We start from the raw sequence: 24,265 nt of genomic DNA on the forward strand, positions 1-24,265 counted from the left end.
AAATGGACACTTAGGTTGCTTCCCTATCTTGGTTATTGTAAAAATGCTGTAATGAACATAGCAGTCTCTTTTGGAATTAGTTAGGAACAGAAATCTTCATGTGCAGAGTTTATCAGGCTCTCCAACCCAGAGGTTCATTTTAACCGTGAGGTATATACCAGAAGGCCCATTCATAATTATGGTGAACAACAGTTCTTCCAACATCTGCTGCTAGGAGGCCCTCTTGCCAGTATGAGGGCAACAGAGAAACTAAGTGAATAACCAGAGGGAGGCTGGTGAGTAAGGAATGAGAGCAAATGGAGTTAGATAATCTTAGAAGAACCCTCTGTCTGTGCTGCGAATTAATCTGGTGATCCACTTCAAAGAGTTACATGTTTAGTGACCAAAAACCCTTTTATGAAATATAGTCACTCAGAGTGACTATACACTCAGATATAGTGTATAGTCAATATATAGTATAGTCAAATATAGTCACTCAAATATATACACTCAGAGAGTGTAATCTAAGACTGCCAAATTTCATAGGCTTTCTGCAGCTTTCTTCTGATGAATAAATAATAGTGAGCTGAGTACTGTATTGTCACATTTACCTGACTCTACATCCTAGATCCCATAACTGGACTTACATGTTCCCCCAAGTTGTCCCTTAAACACTGGGTTGATTCCCATGTATTTATTGGTCATGTGAAGATTAAATGAGTCATCTTCAAAAGTCGGTTAATATTAACATTTAATTAGATAATAAACTTTTTCTAATTATACACCTAATATTATAAAACACCCGCATGCCCTGGGTCTTCTACCTAGTAAGAACCTAAATGCCTGATGTGGCGTAAGGGGTAGGAAAGTAGAAACTGACATTCAGAATCTGTCCAGCCCTAGACTGTTGCCAACAGCAAGACCAGATACTGACTTAAAACTTAAAGCTTCATTTCTCTTAAATCTAAACTGTCCCCTGTATTGAGATCTTATAGCTGCTTTTCCCTTATGGCTCTTTTTTCTTTTTAAAAGATTTTTGTAGGTGTTTTATTTGGTCATATTTTTTTCTCTTGGATCCAATGGCTTTGGCCTGTTACCATATTCTTCTCCTACCTTCAATATTTTCTTTCAGTTTTCCTTATCTCTGGTCATGTTTTTTTTTTTTTTTTTAATGTAGTGACCAAAAGATACATAGAGAGTTCTGCAGCTGTAGCTGCATCTTAATTTTGGGGGATAGAATAATAAGGTTTTGTTTTGCTTCTAGTATCCCTTTTTAGTGGTGATTCCTTGGGTGGCCTTATGTTACAGGCCACTGCTTCTCAAATTTTTACAAACCTCTCAGTTACTTAGCTTTGAATGGAGAATGGGTTCAAGAGGTAAAGCTCAAGGGACATCTAGGGGGCGCAGCTGCTTATGTGTCTGATTGAATTTCACCTCAGGTCAGGATGTCATAGTTGTGGGATCAAGCTCTGCATCCAGCTACACACACAGCAGTGTGTGTCTGGGACTCTTCCTCCCCCGTCCCTCCCACACCCTGCACATGTACATTCTCTTTCTCATGTAAATTAAAAATCTTAGAGAGGTAAAGCTCAAAACTGTACTGTTTGAATTCAAGATGGGTCCATGCTGATCTTATTCCAAATTTTTAACACAAACCTCTGCCAGTATTACTACCTGTGATGACTTTCTCCTACCCCCTGCCCCCAATCTTACCTGGACTCCAGTTTGAGAAGCAGGGACTTAAGGATACAATCTATGGTAACATTATGTTCTCTGATAGTTCAGATCTGTTCATGATAGAGTTGGATTACTTAGGCTTAACTCTAAAAGTGGCACTAACCAATTTATTCATATAAATGGTTAAATGGCAAGGATGGCACTTACCTTTAGCTTAAAAAAATGAATGCATAGTGGCATAGTTCTTTGGAATATGTGAAATCTAAGAGTGAAAATATTATAGCATATTATCAGCATATATTACTAGTTATTTCAAAACAGTTTTTTAAAGAGAAGTTTATGCTTGTACTGGCCCAACAAGCTACTTGAGGGGGACGAAGCTGGGGAAGTGGGTGGCCCAGATGCCTGGGCCAGCCAGGTTCATGGGCTTGTATATGGGGGAGGACTTGCCCAGGTAGGGGCTGATCACCTTGGGCGATATCCACCTGGGCGAATGTCCTGCTGCTGTGGATGCCCACCATGCTGCCCACCATCTTGGGCAGCCTGTTGCTGTCCAGCTTCTCTGTGGGCAGTGCCTCCCGGTTGGCTCTGCACCGGTGCTTCCAGAGTGAGGGTGCTTCCACCACCACTGCGTTCTCAGCTATTCTGAGAACATGGGCGGCAGCTGGCCCAGGTGTGTGCCGCAGTAGGTTTGCTGCTGCCTCTGCATTTCTGTTATCTAGTTGTTTTTTCCAAGAAGTCTCACTTGTTCTTAACAGGGAGGAATCAAGAGGGACTTTTTGGGAAACAAACTGTGTAGTCAATATACGTTTTGAAGGCAGAGGGCCTGAATTTGGGTCCCACTTCTGCCACTTAGCAGCTTTGTGACTTGGGGACCTTCCATTTCCTTGTCTATAGAACAGTATGTTTTAGTTGCCTAACAGGATTGTTGTGAGTTTAAATAAGAATTTATGTTGAGCAATCAAAACAATGTCTGGGACCTTTGTAAGTAACAGATGTTTGACATTTCTCTTTTAGGATGTTTTAGGTCCTCAGATTGGCCTTTTATTTTAAAAGTTTTAACATGAAAATTTCCATGCATTTTTGCTCTGATTAGTACTTAAATTTCTGTAAATCCTATGGATACCTCTTGGTATTCTATTTATCCTCTATAACCCTGGGACATCTGAGGTCTCATTACTACCAATTTTGTGACTGTTAGGTTAAATCAGTGAACGTTTCTGGGCTTCGTTATCCAAAACCCAGCTTCTTTGTCTGCAAAATTGGTGTTTCCAATAGGATCTTCCCTATAGGATTGCTGGGAGGACTGAGACCATCTGCCAATCACGTGACATTTTGAATTTTACTGTGGCAAAATGAGTATGACATGCACCTTATCACAAGTTCTGATTTGTGCCCCGGGCCAGTAAGAGTTGGAATAACATACACAATTAATCTTGTTCTTGTCATCCCTCATTTGTTTCCAGGCTGCCAGCTAAAAGATTTTGGAGATTTGAGTTTTACTCCAGTCCCTAAAGATGATCTCTACAACAACCTAATAGTGAATCCTCGCTCAGTGGGCCTTGCCAACCAGGAACTGGCTGAAGTGGTTAGTAGAGCTGTGTCAAGTGGCTATAGCTGTGTCACAATGGGAGGAGACCACAGGTAAACTGGGATGAAGGGGTGGTGGAGGAGCTGGATTGTATGGTGCTTTGTGTTAATCAGTTAGCTTGTCTGTTTCCCCACTTTGAGTAAAATGCCCTTTAGAATTTTTATGGTATGATGTGCATAACAGTGTTTTAATATCTTAAGATCCGGGGCTGTTGGAGACACCTGTGGTTTTTTCAGAACACACTGTATAGTATGTGGCAAGTTCAGAGGTAGACAAAATGAAGTTTTTAGACACAGTGTGTTTGTGTTTCATTTTTGTGCTCATCTCTTGTAAAGTTTTCTTGAAAAACTATTTTATGACTTTCATTTGGCTCTTTGGGAGAATTGGAAGGATCCACCAGGCAGAATTTGTGGGATTATTTGTTGTGTGTGTGCAGTGCTAGGGATTGTGGAAATTGTGATCAGGACTAGATCAAATAAATACATATGGGATGAAAAAATAATATTGAGTTCTACAGTTGTTGTTTTTTTTTTTAAAGATTTTATTTATTCATGAGAGAGAAGGGGGGTGGGGGCAGAGACACAGGCAGAGGGAGAAGCAGGCTCCATGCAGGGAACCTGATGTGGGACTCGATCCTGGGTCTCCAAGATCACGCCCTGGGCTGAAGGCGGTGCTAAACCTTTGAGCCACCAGGGCTGCCCAAATTCTACAGTTTCAAGAAAGAAGAAATCATTCTGGGCTAGAGGAGTCCTATTTGAGCTAAGTAATTAAGGTTTTTGGTAGAAAGAAAAATAGCGTTATAATACTAGGAGTACTGAGCACTTCATATATATTCTCATTTTAACCCTTATAGTAATGCCACGAGACAGACAGTTTTACCTAATTTACTGCTAGGAACACTTGGAGAGAGGTCAGATAACTCACCCAACTTTTAGAGCCAGGAAATAGTAAAGGTGGGATTCAAATTCACTGTGACCTCTGAGGTTTTCTTTTCTTTTTTTTTTAAAGATTTTATTTATTCATGAGAGACAAACAGAGAGAGAGAGAGTCAGATATAGACAGAGGGAGAAGCAGGCTCCTCACAGGGAGCCCGACGTGGACTTGATCCTGGACCCGGGATCATGCCCTGAGCTGAAGGCAGACACTCAACCGCTGAGCCACCCAGGCATCCCTGAAGTTTCTTTTGAGACCCAATCTAGCAACTGCCCCTGTGGTGCCCAGAGAGCTTTTCTGGTCCCTTAACAGAAGTTGAATCTTTGTTACAATTTTAAGTGCAGGTAGATTTCCTCATTAGGAATAAAATTTTAGGGCAGCCCAGGTGGCTCTGCGGTTTAGTGCCGCCTTCAGCCCAGGGCATGATCCTGGAGACCCAGGATCGAGTCCCATGTCAGGCTCCTGGCATGGAGCCTGCTTCTCCCTCTGCCTGTGCCTCTGCCTCTCTCTCTCCGTGTCTCTCATGAATAAATAAATAAAATCTTAAAAAAAAAAAAAAAAAAGGAATAAAATCTTAGGTAGACTAAGAGAGTGGTCCAGGTTCTCTACAGTGATCCAATTAAATCAGCCAGAGTGTGGGGCTTCCTATTAGCTCAGTGCTATCTCTTGAAGTTCATTTATACTGACTTTTTTCTGGTTATCTATTTGGGAACTGCTTATCAATATGATTAATCATAGTCTCTGGCTTTTGTCTGTAGCTAACTATTGCAGCCCCGTCACGGTTTCCTGTTCAGGGCTAAAACTTAGGCTATCTGGAAGATTCTAGAAAGGAAGGGATGAGTATGTAAATTGAACAGCTACTGAACATTTTAAAGGAAGGCATCTTTAGGTCACCCTGCTCCTTTTCCACAGGATATACTATTGCCTTAGACATCAGACCAACTCTGACTTAAATAAGCCAAGATTATTATCCCTTTCTTACAGAAAAAGGAAACTAGCAAAACCCGATGACTCACCCTACATTACATAGCTTTCTGGGAAAAAAACCAGGATTCTGACTTAATCCACTGCTTTTCACACTAGACAGTGCTATCCTAAAAAACATCCTATGTGGGGCATAGAGCTTAAAATGCTGTCTCATGCCATACTGACCAAGGAGAACTGTAGTTAGTTTCTAAAATGCTTAAGCTGCATTTCCCATCTCTGTCAAATTCTTTGGTTACTGAGAAACTGGGCAGTTTTCCAACCACGATTTCTTCAGCTATATTCTTATAATAGGGACAGTAGTTGGCCAATGTACATAGAGTCCAAGGACAAGGAAAGGCAAAAAAGCCCCACAGATATTTGAATGCCATGCTAATATATAGAAGGTAGCATGCAAATACATGTTTATTCAATCATCTAAATGAGGTCTTTAACTGGGTGTCCGTTACTGTCCTTATGTGCGGTTTCCTAAAAAGAAATGTCAAAAAGCTATTATGTGAATTTTTATCCTTAATAACTGATTCTTTGAAATTAAATCTCTAATCTTCCTTAAGTTATTAAGAAATATTTATGAGTTGTTATATACAGAACACATCATTTAACTGGATTTCATTCACTGAACAAATATTTGAGGTCCTTTTCTGGGCCAGGGCTTAATGGGTCAAATTTTAGGGATTTGGAGGCAGCAATGACATCTGTCAAACTATAAGGATAACTAGTCAACAAGCTTTGAATCTTTGGAACCTTCCATTTCTCCCTAACTTACTCAAGGTTAATCTTTGGGAATTATAGGTCCAGGGACTTTTTTGGTCATCCAAATCTAGCCTTAGCCTGGGGCCCTGACTTTGCCCTGAGGACAAAGTGTGAACTGCACTGACTTGAGGATACTTGTTATTGGTGATGTTTGCCAAGCAGGGGGCCTCGATTTATTGTGTTTGTTCCTTGTAGCCTGGCAATTGGTACCATTAGTGGCCACGCCCGGCACTGCCCAGACCTTTGTGTGATATGGGTTGATGCCCATGCTGACATCAATACACCCCTCACCACTTCATCTGGAAATCTCCATGGACAGCCAGTTTCATTTCTCCTCAGAGAACTACAGGACAAGGTCAGTGGGCTAAAACGAAAAGGTTGAATGGCTTGCAGGGGTTATGCTGGGCTAGGAACGAGTTTAATAAGATTTCTATGAAGAATGGGCTGATGGTGGTAGAAAGGTTTAGTATTCCTTCACTTGTTCATCAAACATTATTATGGGCCAGGCAGTCTACTAGATGCTAGGGATGTAAAGAGGACTAGGACATGGTCCTGTCTCTCATGTGTGTGTGTTTGTGTCATAATTTGCGAGAAAGGAAAGTGGCAGTGGGTAGTAACTCTAGTGACTGATATACTCACAGCATGAGAGGACTTCTTGATTAAAGGCTCTCAGGCCTGCCTTACTCTCAGACCCACTGGTCTCAAGGAAAGCAAAACCATGATTACTTCTAGGTAATATTTTCCTAGGCTGCTCAGAAGACACAGATGTCCATGTTGGGAATAGATTAGAATCTGTATATCCTTTTCCTCAATGAGAGACCAAGTTAAACCAGGAGAGTACAAAAGTTATTCATTAGGCAGAGTTTGTGTTTTGCCTGTAGGCAACTTAAGATGGCAATTGGGTTGTGTTTCAAGAACCAATGTGTAAACAATTCAGTAATGTACAAAGGGGTGAAAAAGGGCTAATCAGCAGTGTTCTTGCTATTTAGGTAAGTTAATGAGAAACCATGGTCACCTTAGGAGAAATTTTTATTGAGAAATCTGTTCTTCAGTTGCCTTCTGAATCATTTCCATTTGTGTTAAGTTCTCTTTCCAGATCAAGTGTGTCCTGGGTTGCTTTAAACATATCCTGTAGGTAGGAGGAGAAAGCAGACTGCATACCTTGGGAAGCATATGGTGATTATCTTGGTGAGACCAAGAATCCTTGATGAGTCCTGTATATTCCTCCTTTGACAGGTACCACAACTCCCAGGATTTTCCTGGATCAAACCTTGTATCTCTTCCCCAAATATCATATATATTGGTCTAAGAGATGTGGACCCTCCTGAACAGTAAGTTGATATGCTGGAATTAAGCTTTGGGTCTGTCCCGGCCATTTATGTTCCTTTCGATAGGTGTTCCTTGCTTTGACTTCTTGTAGGGCTACTAAAAGGACAAACTCCCTCCCACCCCAACATGCATTTGATTAAAAATGCTTTTCAAACTAAGGACTCCTTCCTTTTTATTTCATAGTTTTATTTTAAAGAATTATGATATCCAGTATTTTTCCATGAGAGACATAGATCGACTTGGTATTCAGAAGGTCATGGAACAGACATTTGATCTGCTAATTGGCAAGTAAGTAACTTACAATGGATATCTACTTCCAAAGGGAAAAGTCCCAAAGGGAATAGGGCAGACTCCCAATGAGCAGCACACTTTAGCCCATCATTTGAGGACAGCAGCTCTTCTTTTAAAATAAAAGCAAAATATGTACATTTCCAAAAAATTCAAATACTTTGGAAAGGGAGAATATGAAACATAGGACCTATTCTTCCTCTGGGGTTGGGAGGGGGTTTCCTTGAAGTCATAGCCTGGGTCCTCTGTGTCTCATGAATTTCTCTTTAGCTCCATTTTTAATGCTTATCTTTTGAGATGAGAAGCATTCATTCATTTGTCCCCTTCCTAAACTCACTGTGGCTGCATCTGAAAGTTTTATATTGAGCAAATCTTGGTAGTATAGAAAGATGGCAGATAAATGCCAACCAAAGGCTAGTTTTAAGAGCATGTTCTCAGTGCTAAGTTTTTATTTCCAAGTGATTAATGGTATACTACAAGGTAGCGATTACATTTCTTAAGCTGTAAGAAATCTTAGTTATCTAGCATATATGTGTTGTATGCTAGATTCCACTCCTGGGACACGTGGGCTAAACTGAAGTTAGAATTGGGAGATAAGACTGCAGATACCAAATCAATTAAGTTCAGCTGCTGTTACATGGGGAGCGTAAGAACAACTGTAACCTAGGTCAGTCTAACTTAAGTTGGACTCTCCCAGAGCCCAATCTCATAGGGAAGTGAAAAATTGTTAATGTGAAAGGCTCTCATGCCTAGGTTAAGTCAGAAATATAAATCAGAGTTAGTCTGAGGCACACAGAACAAACGGCAAAATAATGAAGGGGTGTGTAGGAAGCTAATATGGTAATACACAGTAAGTTCCAGAATAGGAAATCTGGAAATCTGCTGTGTTAGCAAAGTACCAGGACTAACAGCAACAAAATCAAGGAGTTCTCACCATAGGAAAGATCAATGTCCAAGCACACCCAAATGACTGTTCTTATCTTCTTCCTCTCAAGAAGACAAAGGCCAATCCATCTGAGTTTTGATATTGATGCATTTGATCCTACCCTGGCTCCAGCCACAGGAACTCCTGTGGTAGGAGGACTGACCTATCGAGAAGGCATGTATATTACTGAGGAAATACACAATACAGGTAAGAAGGGATCAACCTTTTAACTGTGTAAGTAAATATGCTGATGCCAGAGGGTTTTTTCCTACTATTCCATGGCATTACAGATACTATTTTTGCTTAAACTTTTATAACTAAAAACCATATGGTCAGGCTGATAAGGAATAGTCATTTAGAGGCATGTTTGGACCTGGCTTATATCAAAATATGCAAAGGTAATAGTGAATAAAAAATTGTCTACTTAAATATTATTAAATACAAGAATAACGTGCCAAATCGATGTAGTTCTTTGTATCTGCATTATCTAAAGGCAGACTAAGGTTAAAGGCAAGGCCAAACAGCTATAATTTTTACAATGACGTAACAGTTTACTTGAAGTTGAGAATGTGGAGTTAAACCTTCTCTTGAAGATATTTCAAAGGTGGACAGTATCTTGGGTCTTTTATATAGGATCTTATATAGGATAAACCTTATACTAGAGCTTGTTTGATAGGAGTTTTAATATGGGGATACTAGAAGATGAATGGATGACAAAAGATTAGTAAAATGAATGCTAGATTAAGAGTGGCTACACAGGTTACTGTCCCCACATTCATTCATGGTTTGTAGTTTCCATATGTCAGAAAGCTTCTAGTTGCTGAAGGTTACTTTAAATGACCTTTCCTTGCAAAATTTAAACAACTACCACATGATACTTCAGTACCATTCTATGAAATTAGGATCTAAATAGCAGAGAGCCCACAATGAAAGGCCCAGAACCACAGGAAGCTCTTGAGTAGTTGGGATAGATAAGGAAATTGAGAAATGGTCTCTCTGGAGCCTACTGGAACCTTAGGCACCACAGGAAGGAAAAGAATGTGTAGGTCTATCAGGTCTGACAGCACTAAGATAGTCTCATTCTCAGATCCCCGATCTTAGATGTTATCAGTTGTCCTTTAGTTAGTGGCCAGTGAACCTGGGTATTTGATTCTTCACTTTGGTTCCCAATGACCCCAGTTAGAGCAGGGGTTAATTAGTAACCTCTAATAGTTAGGTGGGGTAGTGGTCATACCTTGTTTCTCCCTCCCCTGCTCTATTATTCTATTCCCAAAGAATAGCTACATAACTACATAAAACACTTTGCTTAAGTTAGAGGGTAGCAATAGTCTGGAAACATGGGTAATACATATTTTTAATAGTTCAAGTGCCTTTTTATTATTTCTGGGCTATACCAAAGACCCAGGTTTAGTCCGTGGAAATCAGACACACATACTTACACAGGAATTAGTGGAAATGCTGCAGTAACATGCCTGCTCATTGCAGCTTTGCATTGAGCTATGCACTGCTAATCTGCTAATAAGGGACTGCACACTGAACAGATGTAATGTCATTGAGCATATCATGTATTGCACTGTGACATCAACAGACCAGTAGATATATACACCCAGATTTCCAGGCTTTGTAGCCACCCTAATTATTCTGATACTTGTATTCTCCAGTATTCATTTGTTCAGATGACTTGAAGAGGTAGATAAGCTTCACCCAGAATAACCAACTAAGAAAGTTAAATACCCTAGAGAAGTGGACTTGTGTATTGGGGTGGGCAGGTCGGGATAGGTTCTTGTCTAATCTTCCCTTCTCAAATCCTTTAGTACAAGTTTTTAAACCCACAGAAGGTAACAAGTCCAAATTAAAGTATGGCCAGTTATTCCTTTGACTAAGTGCAAGATACTGGGTCACTATGATGGGAGACTGAAAAACCATGTCAGACGTGGTACCTGCCCTCAGCTCAGACCTGTAAAGGTGTCACTAAGAGATACGCTGATAACTAAAAGCATGTAGTGCCTTAAGAGAGATAGCATCAGAGGTCAAAAATGGTAATGGCTCAAAAGAGGGAAGATGATCTCTTCATATACCCACATACAGACATCTAGAAGGTTCCTAGTAATACTGGATATGGCACACATTTTCCCAACAGCAGTTTGGAAAATCCTTATCTAACTCCTCCCCAAGGAGGAGCTCTTTCCTTATCCAGGAGGCCTGACAGCTATGCCTATTAGGTTAGTTGAACAGGGATGACTGATTTTAATCCTACTCTAGTATACAGTGTTTGAACTTAAATTCATGCCCAAAAAGATGAGGTAGGTGTAGGGGCCTTCCTTATGGTAGGTAATTTTAATAGTAGAAAATGACTTTTAACCTTGGCTTGCTCTGTCTAGTGGGATAACCCTCACTGAAAGTAGCAGCTGGGGAACCGTCTGAGGTTTTGTCCCACTTTGTTCTTTCAGGGTTGCTGTCAGCACTGGATCTTGTTGAAGTCAATCCTCAGTTGGCTGCTTCAGAGGAAGAGGCCAAGGCTACAGCTGGCTTGGCAGTGGATGTGATTGCTTCAAGTTTTGGTCAGACAAGGGAGGGAGGGCACATTGTTTATGACCATCTTCCTACTCCCAGTTCACCAGATGAATCAGAAAGTGAAGAACGTGTGAGAATTTAGCAAATTTTGTGTGCTGACATGTTTCACGAAGGACATTTCAGAATTATGAGGCAACTGAGGAGATAGATACTAATGGTCATCTGGGTCAATACTGCCTTAATGAGAACATTTGTGCATTCTCACAATTGTAAAGTTTCCTTTCCCTCTCCATCTTGGTGACCAATAATACTACTGTAAATTGATGTGTTTTTTTTGTTTTGTTTTTTGCAGTTCACAGGGTATTAATATGTTGAAGTACTATGTAAATTTAAAGAAGTCATAAACCGCATTTATTACGTTGGTATATCATACTGGTCTCATTGCTGTTCCTTCACAGTTATGTGGTTTCTGTCTCCCCCCACCCCAGTCTGGCTACACCGTGCATCCTTGAACCATTACCTCACAGCAGCACTATGCTTATTCCTCCTCTCTAACACCATTCATTCACAGGGCCAAAGTTCTGGTCCACAAACCCTTCCCTCTAGGAAGTTTCAATGCTTGTGAAAGAATTTGTAATAAACCAGGCCCCCTAGGATGGCCAGCTCCAGTAAGATGACGATGGAAAGTAGCAGCTTGTTGGTTGTTACTCTACAAAGAGAAGCAAAGTAGGGAACAGTCAGAAGTCTGGATGACCTCATTTCTTTCCTTTCTTAATACTAATACTTAAGGGGTTTGACCCTGTGGCCAAGGTTGGATACTGTGAGGCAGACTGATTTTTTTTTTGGATCCCCTTGCCACTCAGAAGTGTGTGTGTGTGTGTATAAAAGGTTCTTTAGCTGGTAAGTGACAACTTGAAAGCTTTTTCAATTGTAACTTAAGGATAACACTACCTCACAGAAATGCCGAAGACTGGGACAAGAGATACACCAAAACATAAAAATGGTTTCTTGATTCTAAAATGTCTTCAAATAGTAGTCCATTCTTCACTTTAAAAACAGCTTTTGTAGGGGTGCCTTGGCTGGCTCAGTTGGAAAAGCATGTGACTCTTGATCTTGGGGTTGTGAGTTTGAGTCCCACATTGCCTCAAGATAAAATGAAAAATGTCTTGTTTTCTTTTTTTAAAATTACTTAATATACATTTTTATAACTAGCTCTTCCTAGAAGATTTATTTATTTATTTTTAAAGTAGGCTCCATACTCAACATGGGGCCTGAATTCACAACCCCAAGATCAAGAGTTGAACACTCTTGATAGACAGGTGCCCTGAAAAATATCAATTCTGAAATCAATTTGAATCCTATTTCAAAATAGCAGAGATACATTACCAGTCAGTAACTCTTCTCTTCCTCCATCAACCCAAATGGTTATCTTTATAAAGGTAGTGAAGTTTTTGAAGCTCCTACACTACCTTTTCTTGATGTAGGAATCCAATTTCTGGTTCTCATGTTAGCTCTAAATGGAAAATTTCCTCTTACCATTGTTTAGAAAAATCTCACTCCTACTAATTCCATGGCTTGGTCATCGTTTTGTTTTGTGTACCCTAGCCACTTTTAGGGACTTTTAAGTAAACTTTTTGCTAACAGAACTCCCTGATAAGGGGATGACTCCCATGAAGGACAAATGGAGCCAAAAGGAAGTATTAAGTTTTCTAACTGAGTTTATACAAATATATTTCAAGGAATATGCATGTGCTCTGAAAAATGTAAGCTGGGATTAAAAGTGGACTAATTTCCAACTGTTCCAAGTCAGAGCAGCATATACTCTTAACAAAGGATATTTAACTAGACAAGATAATACTTTATTCTTTCTGCTTTATCAGGACCTTTGCAAGTCACTATTTAATGTCTTAGTCGCAAAGTTTCTCAACTCTATTTTTAAAACTTACTTTCTGGACATTGAACGGAGAATCTTTCGACTTTTGCTCAAGTTTTCACTTGTGTTTACCAGCTGAGAAGAGAAAATAGCAATTATTTCCCCCTTCTGAAAGTACATACTATAGAACTTAAACATGAGTTAACTAAATTGACAGCGGGCATTAAAGGGTGTGTGCTGAAAAACTCTATCAAACCAAAATGAATGATGGCCTCTGAATATAAGAAGAAACTAGAAAGGACAAGTTCCTCTAGTACTCAACAAGGAGGCCTAGGAATTATTATATCCCAGGGTTACTGTGGGGAACTTCTGGGACCAAACTAATCCTTCACCTTGGCTACTCAAACAGAAAAAGGCTTCAAGTGTACCTCGCCAGTAACTGAGGCAACTTCAGATTTGAATTTCATCAGCCAAACTTCAGGGGAACCTCTTGGGTTAGTGTTTGTTTTTGTAGGCTGGTGGATTACCACGTTTGGGATCTGGTCCTTTTTTCTTAACCCCTTTTACAGACACATTAAATTATGAAAGGAATCAATCTTTTAAAAGCCTTTAAAAAAAATCATTTCCTTTTGGCTGCCTGTTAGCTAGATAGCTGGGGAATATTTCAACAGATGCCACATGCCATCTGTTCCTGTTCCCCAGTGGCCATAGTAATAAGTTGATCTTTCAGCTCATTCCTTGGCTTTTAAATTCAAACAATCCACCTGATATATTCAAAAGTCAAAAACCACACAATCAGTAAGCAAGTTGCCTTCTCCACAGTTTCCCTTGAATTCAGTAGTTGTGAACTTTCACTGAGGAGGGAAGGGCATTCATTATTCTAATTTAAGAACAGAGAATTGCAACTATTAGAATATATGAGAAAATCCCCTCCAATCCCCACACTGAGGAAACAATCCAAGTCTTGCCCACAGTATCTGTTCTTTAATTTGTATTTGCCTCATAATGTTAAGAATAGGACACTTTATTGACAAGTTGTGCTACTTTTGAAATTCCTATGCAGGTGTATGGAAAGGGAGAAACACGGTGTTTTTCAGAGGCCTTGATATAGTCATTTGGCCTAAGCTATTTCCCATTTTCTTCCCACAGTGATCCAGTTTACCTTGGGTAGCAATATAGTCCAGGATTAAACCTCTATAAATTGTCAGCAGTACTATTTTGTGACCTCTGGAAAATAGCCTTGGCTCTAAATGACAAACTAGGATCATTTTAAATAGATGGTGCTTTCATAAGAACAGCATAGTATCATACTACATGTATAAGAAAAATCTTAGGTTGGTAATACAGGAATTAAAAGGATGGAGTGGCTATCATCTTGGAACTGACAATCTTCCATAAATGCAGATGCTGAGTTTCCTCAGTCTTTTTTTTTTTTTTTTCTTCCTCTAATGACCTCTAAATCTGAGGGGTAAAATTACTTTCAAGAGAAATCTCCCAGCCAAGAAAAGTGTAAACACCTAAAGGGTCCTAACGCTGAATTCAGAACTCCCATCCGTAACTGTAGAATATAAGGGGCCCACCCACTTTCCCCCATCCACTCAGACTTACCCTACTTTTAGTACGTTCCAACTGGTCACGTTGTTCCCCCAGCTCTTCTATGATTTCTGAGCCAATCTGGTCAGTCTCTGTGGCAATCCGATGAGAACGCTCAATACTCTGGGTGGCCCGGTTCAGGCTATCAGTGCCTTGCAGAAGCAATGCCCTTTGAGATTGCAGCCGGTTCTGACAGGTACATGGAAGGGAAATGTTAGACCTCTTCTGTTATGAATTCACTGCCGCACATTCCCTGTGGCCATTCCGATGTAAGAATGGATATAGCACGTGCAGTAATTTTCAATACTTTTAAGACAACCAAAGATGCTAATCAACTATAAGATTATTGGAATCCAATATAAGATCACATACCGTCACATCACTGTTTATTATATTTATGTGAGGCAAGAAAAGAATTAAAAACATTAAGGCATTTTCCTTGTGTTCATGATGAATTTGAAGTGATTTCATGTGCTTTCTGGACTAACAACTTCTGAGAGGCAGTGGCCCAGATTTGGGGTACAGGAGCTACCTAAATATGCATATAGCCTGTAACTTTTTACGGGGTAACAAACCAACTAACTAAACTCCATGGCCTAGAAATAGATTAATTCACTGAAGATTTCCTCTTGATTGGTACTGAGGATTAAGGGACCATGAATAAGCTATTCATTTGCAGTACGAACAGAAATCACTTAGAAGTCTGAGACACTAATCTCATTTTGGAAAACACTTAAGTGGCTACAGTCTTGGAAACCCAAAAAGAATTTCATCTCAAGCCAAATGAAACAAAAACTCTGAAGTTGCCACACTGGTGACTACTCTCAGGGAAGGAGGTATCTAGGGCCAAGTAAGCTGCCCTAATTTCCCAAGTGCCCTAATTTTCTAAATCCCTACCAAAGTTTCACTCCACCTATAATCCCAAACACAGAAGGCACGATGACAGAAGTAGACTCTGTCAGCCAGAATTAACCACTGACTAATGGGTACAGCTAAGTTCTTCACTATTCAAAGCACTTACACATTCAGAAAAGGGTTGGTTTACAGGGCCTATGACTAAACTATGTGACAGTATACTAGCACTACACACCACCATCAAGAAACCAAACTACTGGGTTTCCAGCTAAGAAATGGCCTACACACTAGTGGATGATGGAACCACTTCAATGACACTGAAATGAATCCCAATTACTTTAGCTTAAGAGAAGCAGGAGTATGGGGGATTCCTGGGTGGCTCAGCAGTTTGACGCCTGCCTTTGGCCCAGGGCGCGATCCTGGAGTCCCAGGATTGGGTCCCACATTGGGCTCCCTGCAGGGAGCCTGATTCTCCTTCCGCCTGTGTCTCTGCCTCTCTCTCTCTCTCTATCATAAATAAATAAATCTTAAAAAAAAAAAAAAAAAAAAAAGGAGTATGGCTTTTAAAAAAAATGGGGGATTTTTAACTGATCAGACCGAAGAGCAGGCAAAGACATAAGATCACATAAATCAACCCCAGTTCAGAACAAGAATGCCACTGAAGGTGGTATGTGTATCTAAATAATCTTTATAACTTTTGAAACTAGTAATTTTTAAAAAAATTATTTGAGAGATAGAGATAGCAAGAGAGTGCACAAGCAGAGGAGAGGGAAAAGCTCAGCAGGGAGCCCAATGCACGGGGTTTGATTCCAGGACCCTGGGATCATGATCTGAGCCGAAGGCAGATGCTTAACTGACTGAGCCACCTAGGTACCCCTGAAACTAGTAATTTTTTTTTTAAAGATTTATTTATTCATTCAGAGAGAGCGAGAGAGAGGCAGAGACACAGGCAGAGGGAGAAGCAGGTTCCACGCAGGAAGCCCGATGTGGGACTCGATCCCGGGTCTCCAGGATCACACCCTGGGCTGCAGAAGGCGTTAAACCGCTGCGCTACCAGGGCTGCCCTGAAACTAGTAATTTTAAAGCAAACTATTGTTTGGCTTTATCTCCTGCTTTTTTTCTGTTGTTGATTTCTGGTAACAAATGCCCAAACTCACTTAATACCTCTCATCTCGCTTTAACAAGCTTCACCTGTTTGCCTTTTCCGTCTCTCTTCACAAGTGACTTTTGAAAGTTTGTATCATTCTCTCCAGTTCTGACATCAGCAATGTCAGGCCAGTATCATCTGAATGTCTTTGAACCATAATCAGGATGTATCATGAAACAGGACTGTTTAACACTACGCTATTGACCTTTTTACATACATACAGTCTATACCTGTGGGTCCCTGTCCATTTCTCTCCCATGCTACTGGCTATTTGCCAGACCATTTCTACTTTGTACAGTGGAGTATAATCCCAAATGCAACACATTAAATTTTTGTGAACTTTTATTCTTTATCCAGCTTCTCATTTCAGTATATAGGTTTTCAATTCTGTCAGTCTAATTTTATAAATCAGAATGCTAGAGTCTAGAGAGGTAATCTGGCTTACTTTCCATTACAACTAAGTAAAAGCCCGTTAGTCCCCTCCTGAGAAGGATCCTCCCTTCTCTACTGTGTCTCTGGATGTTGGGTCATCTTGATATAAATGTAAAGGAAAGCCTGGGTTAATTTGTAACAAACTTTGGATAAATTAAAAAGCCTAACTGAATTTTTTGAGTATACATGAAAACCCAGATCAATAGGTCAGAATACAAAGTCCAGATACAATTAAGAATAGATAACACTTGTATTCCTCTACTGAGTACCTAGCACTGTTTTATAAGAGATACAAAGAAATCTAAGCATGGTTTGGAAAGATCTGTATTAAATACAATAGAGCTGGTTACCCCAAGAGGAGAAGGGGAATTGGATGCAGGAAACAGGATACAGTGTAAAGAACAAGAGTCTACTACTGACTGGTAACAAACTCTACAATATGGCTAATTTTTGTGCCCACAGGCCATTAAGGGAAAAAAAAAACCAGCTGAAGCTTACCATATGTTCATTTTCTACAGCATATGAACCGTATTTCATGTCTCCTCGGCCTCCAGGTGTGGCTGTCAAAGGTGTGCTTCTCACTTCCCGATGGAGTTTGGCAAGATCCTTCCGGTAGGTTCGAAGCTTAGACATCATAGGGTTACGGAAAGATAGAGGTGCATAACGTAGTTCCTCTTCCATCTCTGCCAGCTAGGAAGGCAGAAAGTAGTGAGTAGATGGGCTGCTCTCATCCGGGCATGTGCTAGTTTTGACTAATCAAACCATAGACAAATCCGAATAAGTACTCAACCATATGTTCCACGAGGGGAGGGGCAGGGACCACATGTGACATGTTTACCTCCTTTATTTTTTTTTAAGATTTTACTTATTTATTCATGAGAGACACAGAGAGAGAGGCAGAGACATAGGGAGAAGGAGAAGCAGGCTCCCTGCAGGGAGCCTGATGTGGGACTTGAGACCAGGACCCCAGGATCAAGACCTGAGCCAAAGGCAGATGCTCAACCATTGAGCCACCCAGGCATTCCATGTTCACCTCCTTTCTCTGAGTGCCTGGCAGTGCCTAGTCCATATAGAACAGGCATTCAAAAAGTATGTGATACATGAGTGAAAAAACTAGCAAGTACTTTATTTCTTATTAAACATCTTATACATTATTTAATAACTTAATCTTTCCTGTCCTCAATAAGGTAGGAAATACTACTTCTAATTCATATATAAAAATTGAAGAAATCTGCTCAAGATTACACAAATCTTCAAATATCCTTTTCAGTATACCAAATTTTTAGTTTGTTATGGTTCAAGTGCTATCATGAAGCACTTTGAGGTCTACTGTACTAAAATGGTAAGGGTCTGGCATCAGGGTTCTTCCCCTTCCTCTTTCTTCTGAAAATCAATTGTTTGTCTCCATGTCCTAGATAATCCAGAGTCCCAATCAGATTTCCATTTTATTGGGTAAGTAAAATGTAACACCCAGACATGTTCACAAGAGGCCATAAATTATTTTCATCTGCCTGGGATGGCCAGAGTTGGGATTGGTTAATTTCGCTAATCTCTTTTATTTATTTATTTTTTTTTTTTTCGCTAATCTCTTTTAAAACATAAGGGAATGTGGCTACAAGCACTTCTGAGATACATTTCTTTTTTATAGTAAGTTTAACAAAGAAGAAAAATTGATCTTAATGGCCAGTTTTTTATTATTGAGATAGAAAGAATGCAGGCAAGGGGCAGAAGGAGGAAGAGAGAATCCTAGGCAGGCTCCATGCCCAGCACAAGCCCACTGGGGATCGATCCCAGGACCCTGAGATCATGACCAGAGCCAAAGCAGATGCTTAACTAAGCCACCCAGATGCCCCAAATTTTATTTTTAAACATGATTTATTTATTCATTTTAGAGAGTGTGTGTGTGCATGCGTGCAAGAGAAATGGGGGGCAGGCAGATGGAAAGAATCTTTAAGCAGACTCCCCAATGAGTGCAGAGCCCGATGCAGCCCAATCCCATGACCCACAAGATCATGACCCTGGCCAAAATCAAGAGTCTGACTCTTAACCGAATGAGCCACCAATGTGCCCCTAATGAAATTTTAAAAGACCACCCAGGGAGATTCCCTGGGTGGCTCAGTGGTTTGGCCCCTGCCTTCGGCCCAGGGTGTGATCCTGCAGTCCCGGAATTGGGTCCCACATTGGGCTCCCTACATGGAGCCTGCTTCTCCCTCTGCCTGTCTCTGCCTCTCTCTTTCTCTGTCTCTCATGAATAAATAAAAAAATTTTAAAAATAGGGATCCCTGGGTGGTGCAGCGGTTTAGCGCCTGTCTTTGGCCCAGGGCACGATCCTGGAGACCCAGGATTGAATCCCACGTCGGGCTCCCGGTACATGGAGCCTGCTTCTCCCTCTGCCTATGTCTCTGCCTCTCTCTCTCTCTCTGTGTGTGACTATCATAAATAAATAAAAATTAAAAAAAATTTTTTTAAATAAAGTAAAATAAAATAAATAAAAGAAAATAAAAGATCACCCAGGTAAAGGTTTGAGAATGCCCTTACTATTCATATCAGGAATGTATTATATCAAAGACTCATTTTAAGAGAGTATCCAAGCTTTATCCATTTGTGTTTGTCAAACCCCCTTTACCACTCACCCCATCAATTGGCCTCATTTAATAAAAAATAATCAAAACCAAGATCAAAGACAGGAACAGTTAATCTGTGATCAATAAGCATTACTTTTGGAAATGACTAACTCCAGGAAGAAGTAAGGACATGCTCCTCCTCCTCACCGTTTCATTTGCTTCCTGTTGCTTTTCGTCAAAATCTCTGATCAGCTTCTTCTTCTCTTCTGGAAAAGATAGAGAAGTTTCAAATGCTCAGTCCTGTTTTCATATATTTGTAGAGATCATTCCCTCTGCTTAGAATACACTGCCCAACCCTCCCGATGGGGTTAGTAGTACTTAATTATCTCTAAAAATTACTTTTTAAAAAATTTTTACTTATTTTTGAGAGAGAGAGCAAGTGCACAGGTAAGCTGGCATAGGGGAGGGGACAGGAGAGGGAGGGGCTGCATCTCACAATCCTGAGATCATGACCTGAGCCAAGAGTTGATGCATAACCTACTGAGCCATCCGGGCACCCCTAAAAAAACATTTAGAAATGTATGGGAACTTGTTATCACAATAATGGGGGAGGGAAGAGGATGGGTATTATGAATGGCATTTTAGTGCCCAAGTAAAAATATCCATGCTTGGGACACTCGTGCCTGACAATTATCTGGCTCCAAAGGTCAGTATTATCCTACTAAGAAACATTACAGGTCTAAATTAATCACTGTTGGGGATCCCCGGGTGGCTCAGCAGTTTAGCGCCTGCCTTCAGCCTAGGGTGTGATCCTGGAGTCCCGGGATCGAGTCCCACGTCTGGCTCCCTGCATGGGGCCTGCTTCTCGCTCTGCCTGTGTCTCTGCCTCTCTCTCTCTGTGTCTCTCATGAATAAATCTTAAAAAAAAAAAAAAAAAAATTAATTAACCACTGTCAACCGATTTTCCCCTACAGGGATTAGGTGCACCTTCATCAACAAGAAGGTTTAATAATACTGATTCTCTGAAATCTTGTCTCCACTTTTATCTCCACTGAAAAACACTTCTCTATATTGACCCTACCACTGCTTTTCTTCTGCAAAACAAATTCAAAACTCACCTACTCTACTTGCAGGGAGTGCAGGGTATGGGTACATATTTCTTGGCCATACCCACTGGTGGTGATATATAAAATGATGTAAATACCAATGACTCACACAGTGAGAAAGTCATTCCCCTTTCAATTCTGCTTCAATCCTTTGCATCTTGTCACTTTGGTGCTGGTATCTTGAATGCCTAAAAATTATTAATTTCTTCTTTTAACAAAAATAAAATAGGCTTCAGCTGCCAAGCAGTAACATTTAACTAAAATAGCATTGTTTTGCCTTCACTACCTTTTTTTTGATCATTTAGATAGGTTTGAAAGATTTTCCATTGAACACACACACACACACACACACACACACACACACACATCATTCCAGGGACACCTAGATGGCTCAGCAGTTGAGCGTCTGTCTTCAGCTCAGGGCATGATCCAGGGTCCTGGGATCAAGTCCCACGTTGGGCTCCCTGTAGGAGGCCTGCTTCTCTCTCTGCCTCTCTCTCATGAATAAAGAAAATCTTAAAAAAACTCTCTCTCTATATATATATACATACATATATATATCATTCCATCCAAGAAGAGTGCAATATACATTCCTTTAAAGTGCACAGATCACTTATTAGGCCACAAAGCAAATCTCATTAAGTTAAAATTATGTCATGCATACTAGAAATCAATCGCAGAAATTGGAAAGAACACAAATATATGGAGACTAAATAATACACTACTAAACAATGAATGGGTCAACCAAGAAATCAAAGAGGACATCAAAAAACACATGGAGACACGAGTGCTGGTAAGGATGTGGAGAAAAAGGGACCCTCATTCACTGTTGGTAGGAATGCAAACTGGTGGTCACTGTGGAAAACAGTATGGAGATTCTTCAAAATTTTTTAAATAGAACTCCCCTACAATCCAGTAAATCCACTACTATTTGCCCAAACAAAACAGAAACACTAATTCTTTTTTTAAAAATACGTTATTCATTTATTCATGAGAGACACAGAGAGTGAGAAAGAGGCAGAGACACAGGCAGAGGGAGAAGCAGGCTCCATGCAGGGAGCCCGACTTGAGACCCAATCCTGGGACTCCAGGATCACGCCCTGAGCCAAAGGTAGAGACGCTCAACTGCTGAGCCACCCAGGCATGCCAGAAACACTAATTCAAAAAGATATATGCACCCCTATGTTTACTGCAGCATTATTTACACTAGCTAGACATATGGAAGCAACCACATGTCCATCCCAGATGAATGGATAAGACTATGTCTCTCTCTCTCTCTCACATACACACACAGAGGAATATTACTCAGCAATAAAAAAGAATGAAATCTTACCATTTGCAACAATATGGATGGATCTAGAGGGTATAATGCTAAGTGAAATAAGTTGGAGAAAGACTAATACCGTATGATTCACTCATGTGGAATTTAAGAAACAAAAACAAGTGGAGGAAAAAAAAAGATGCTTAAATACAGAGAACAAACTGGTTGTTTCCAGTGGAGAAGAAAGAGAGGGGCTGGGTAAAACAGGTGAAGGGGATGAAGAGTACAACAATCATGATGAGCACTGAGTAACACAGAATTGCTGAATCACTACATTGTATACCTGAAACTAATATAACACTGTATGTTGACTATATACGGTTATTAAAAATACATGGAGACCAATGAAATACAATGGTCCAAAATTTTGGGGATGCAGCAAAAACTTCTCTGAGAGAGAAGTTTATAGCTATACAGGCCTACCTCAAGAAACACCTATATGATCAATTAATCTACAACAAGGAGGCAAGAATATATAATGGGAAAAAAAACAATCTCTTCAACAAATGGAGCTCGGAAAACTAGACAGCTATGTGTGAAATGGGACCCCTTTTTTAATGAATTAAGAGCCTAAATGTGAGACCTGAAACCGTGAAACGCCTAGAAGAAAACACAAGCAGAAATTTCTTTTACATCAGTCATAGAAACATTTTTCTAGATACATTTCCTCAGGCAAGAGAAACAAAAGCAAAATGAAATCATTGGGACTACAGCAAAAGAAAAAGCCTTTATATAGCGAAGTAAACCATTAACAAAACAAAAAGGCAACCTACTGATGAGAGATTTGCAAATGATATCTTCAGTAAGGGGTTAATACCCACTATATAAAGAACTTAGAAAATTAAACACCAAAAAGCCAAATAATCCAATTAATGGGCAGGGGACCTGAATAAGCATTTTTTTCCAAAGAAGACCTACAGATGGCCAACAGACACATAAAAAGATGCTCAACATCACTAATCATCAGGGAAATACAAATCAAAACCACAATGAGATGTCACTTTATCTGTCAGAATGGCTAAAATCAAAAACACAAGAAATGACAAGTGTTGGTGAGAATGTGGAGAAAAAGGAACCCTCATGCACTGTTGGTGGGAATGCAAGCTGACGCAGTATAGAGGTTCCTCAAAAAATTAAAAATAGAATCACCATATGATCCAGTAATTCCACTAGTGGGTATTTACCCAAAGAAAACAAAAATACTAATTTGAAAAGATATAATGCACCCCTATGTTTACTGCAATATTTTTTACAATAACCAAGATATGGAAGCAACCCAAGTGTCCACCTATAGATAAACAGATTAAGATGTGGGGTGTGTGTGTATGTAAATATAAAACGGTATTATTCATCCATAAAAAAAGAAAAAGAATGATATCTTACCATTTGTGACAACACAGATGGATTGAGAGGGTATAATGTTAAGTGAAATTAAGTCAAATAAGTCAAAAAATGAAAGACAAATACTGTATGATTGTACTCATATTTTGGAATTTAAGAAACAAATGAACAAAACTAAAAAGAGACAAAAAAACAATCTTAAAATACAGAGAACAAACTAACAGCTGCTAGAGGGGAGATAAATGGGAGAATGGGTGAGATAGATAAAGGGGTTTAAGAAGCACACTTTTTTTTTTAATGATTTTATTTATTTATTCATAGAGACACAGAGAAAGAGAGAGAGAGGCAGAGGCACAGGCAGAGGGAGACGCAGGCTCCATGCAGGGAGCCTGATGTGGGACTCGATCCAGGGTTCCCAGGATCAAACCCCGGGCTGTAGGCGGCGCTAAACCGCTGCGCCACTGGGGCTGCCCAAGAAGCACACTTCTCTTGATAAGCACTGAATAATATATAGAATCATGGAATCATTATATTGCATACCTGAAACTGATACAACATTGTATGTTAACTGTACATAAAAAAGCCAAAATAGGGCAGCCCGGGTGGCTCAGTGATTTAGCGCGACCTTCAGCCCAGAGCGTGGTCCTGGAGACCCGGGATTGAGTCCCACGTCGGGCTCCCTGCATGGAGCCTGCTTCTCCCTCGCTTCTCCCTCGTCTGTCTGTCTGTCTCTCTCTCTCTCTCATAAATAAATAAATAATCTTTAAAAAAAATAACATAACTTTATGGGGGTGCCTGGGTGGCTCAGTCGGTTAAGGTCTGCCTTCAGCTCAGCTCATGATCCTGGGGTCCTGGATCAAGCCTCCCTGCTCAGTGGGAAGTCTGCTTCTCCCTCTTCCTCTGTCCCTTCCCATCCCTTCGAGCTCTCACTTTCTGTTTCTCAGATAAATAAAATTTTTAAAAAAATAACTTTATATATTAAGTAAATGTATTTTATAAGAAATGTTTATATAAAGAAAACAAGTAACAGTAAAAATGGTACTCAGACATGGCAAAAATG

General features: G+C 40.1%; 2 protein-coding genes across 4 annotated transcripts in view; one reads left to right on the forward strand and one right to left on the reverse strand.

Moving 5' to 3' along the window:
• ARG2 (arginase 2) overlaps window positions 1–11,403 on the forward strand; it is a 31,388-nt gene extending 19,985 nt beyond the window's left edge. For both annotated transcript variants that reach the window (XM_072839029.1, XM_072839028.1), the window contains exons 3-8: window positions 3,123–3,300; window positions 6,113–6,272; window positions 7,154–7,248; window positions 7,430–7,534; window positions 8,530–8,666; window positions 10,910–11,403. In XM_072839029.1, coding sequence (XP_072695130.1) covers window positions 3,123–3,300; window positions 6,113–6,272; window positions 7,154–7,248; window positions 7,430–7,534; window positions 8,530–8,666; window positions 10,910–11,115 — 881 coding nt within the window. In that variant the 3' untranslated portion in view covers window positions 11,116–11,403. The remainder of the gene's footprint in view (window positions 1–3,122; window positions 3,301–6,112; window positions 6,273–7,153; window positions 7,249–7,429; window positions 7,535–8,529; window positions 8,667–10,909) is intronic.
• VTI1B (vesicle transport through interaction with t-SNAREs 1B) overlaps window positions 11,362–24,265 on the reverse strand; it is a 29,231-nt gene continuing 16,327 nt past the window's right edge. Inside the window, exons 2-7 of one of the 2 annotated variants that reach the window (XM_072839038.1) lie at window positions 20,556–20,731; window positions 19,645–19,703; window positions 17,372–17,563; window positions 14,455–14,628; window positions 12,920–12,981; window positions 11,362–11,682 (exon numbers count right to left, since the gene is read on the reverse strand). In XM_072839038.1, coding sequence (XP_072695139.1) covers window positions 11,586–11,682; window positions 12,920–12,981; window positions 14,455–14,628; window positions 17,372–17,563; window positions 19,645–19,703; window positions 20,556–20,592 — 621 coding nt within the window. In that variant the 5' untranslated portion in view covers window positions 20,593–20,731 and the 3' untranslated portion in view covers window positions 11,362–11,585. The remainder of the gene's footprint in view (window positions 11,683–12,919; window positions 12,982–14,454; window positions 14,629–17,371; window positions 17,564–19,644; window positions 19,704–20,555; window positions 20,732–24,265) is intronic. The other variant, XM_072839037.1, reaches the window with a different exon arrangement.

This window comes from Canis lupus, chromosome 9 (genome assembly GCF_048164855.1).
Source record: "Canis lupus baileyi chromosome 9, mCanLup2.hap1, whole genome shotgun sequence".
Lineage (NCBI taxonomy): Eukaryota > Metazoa > Chordata > Mammalia > Carnivora > Canidae > Canis > Canis lupus.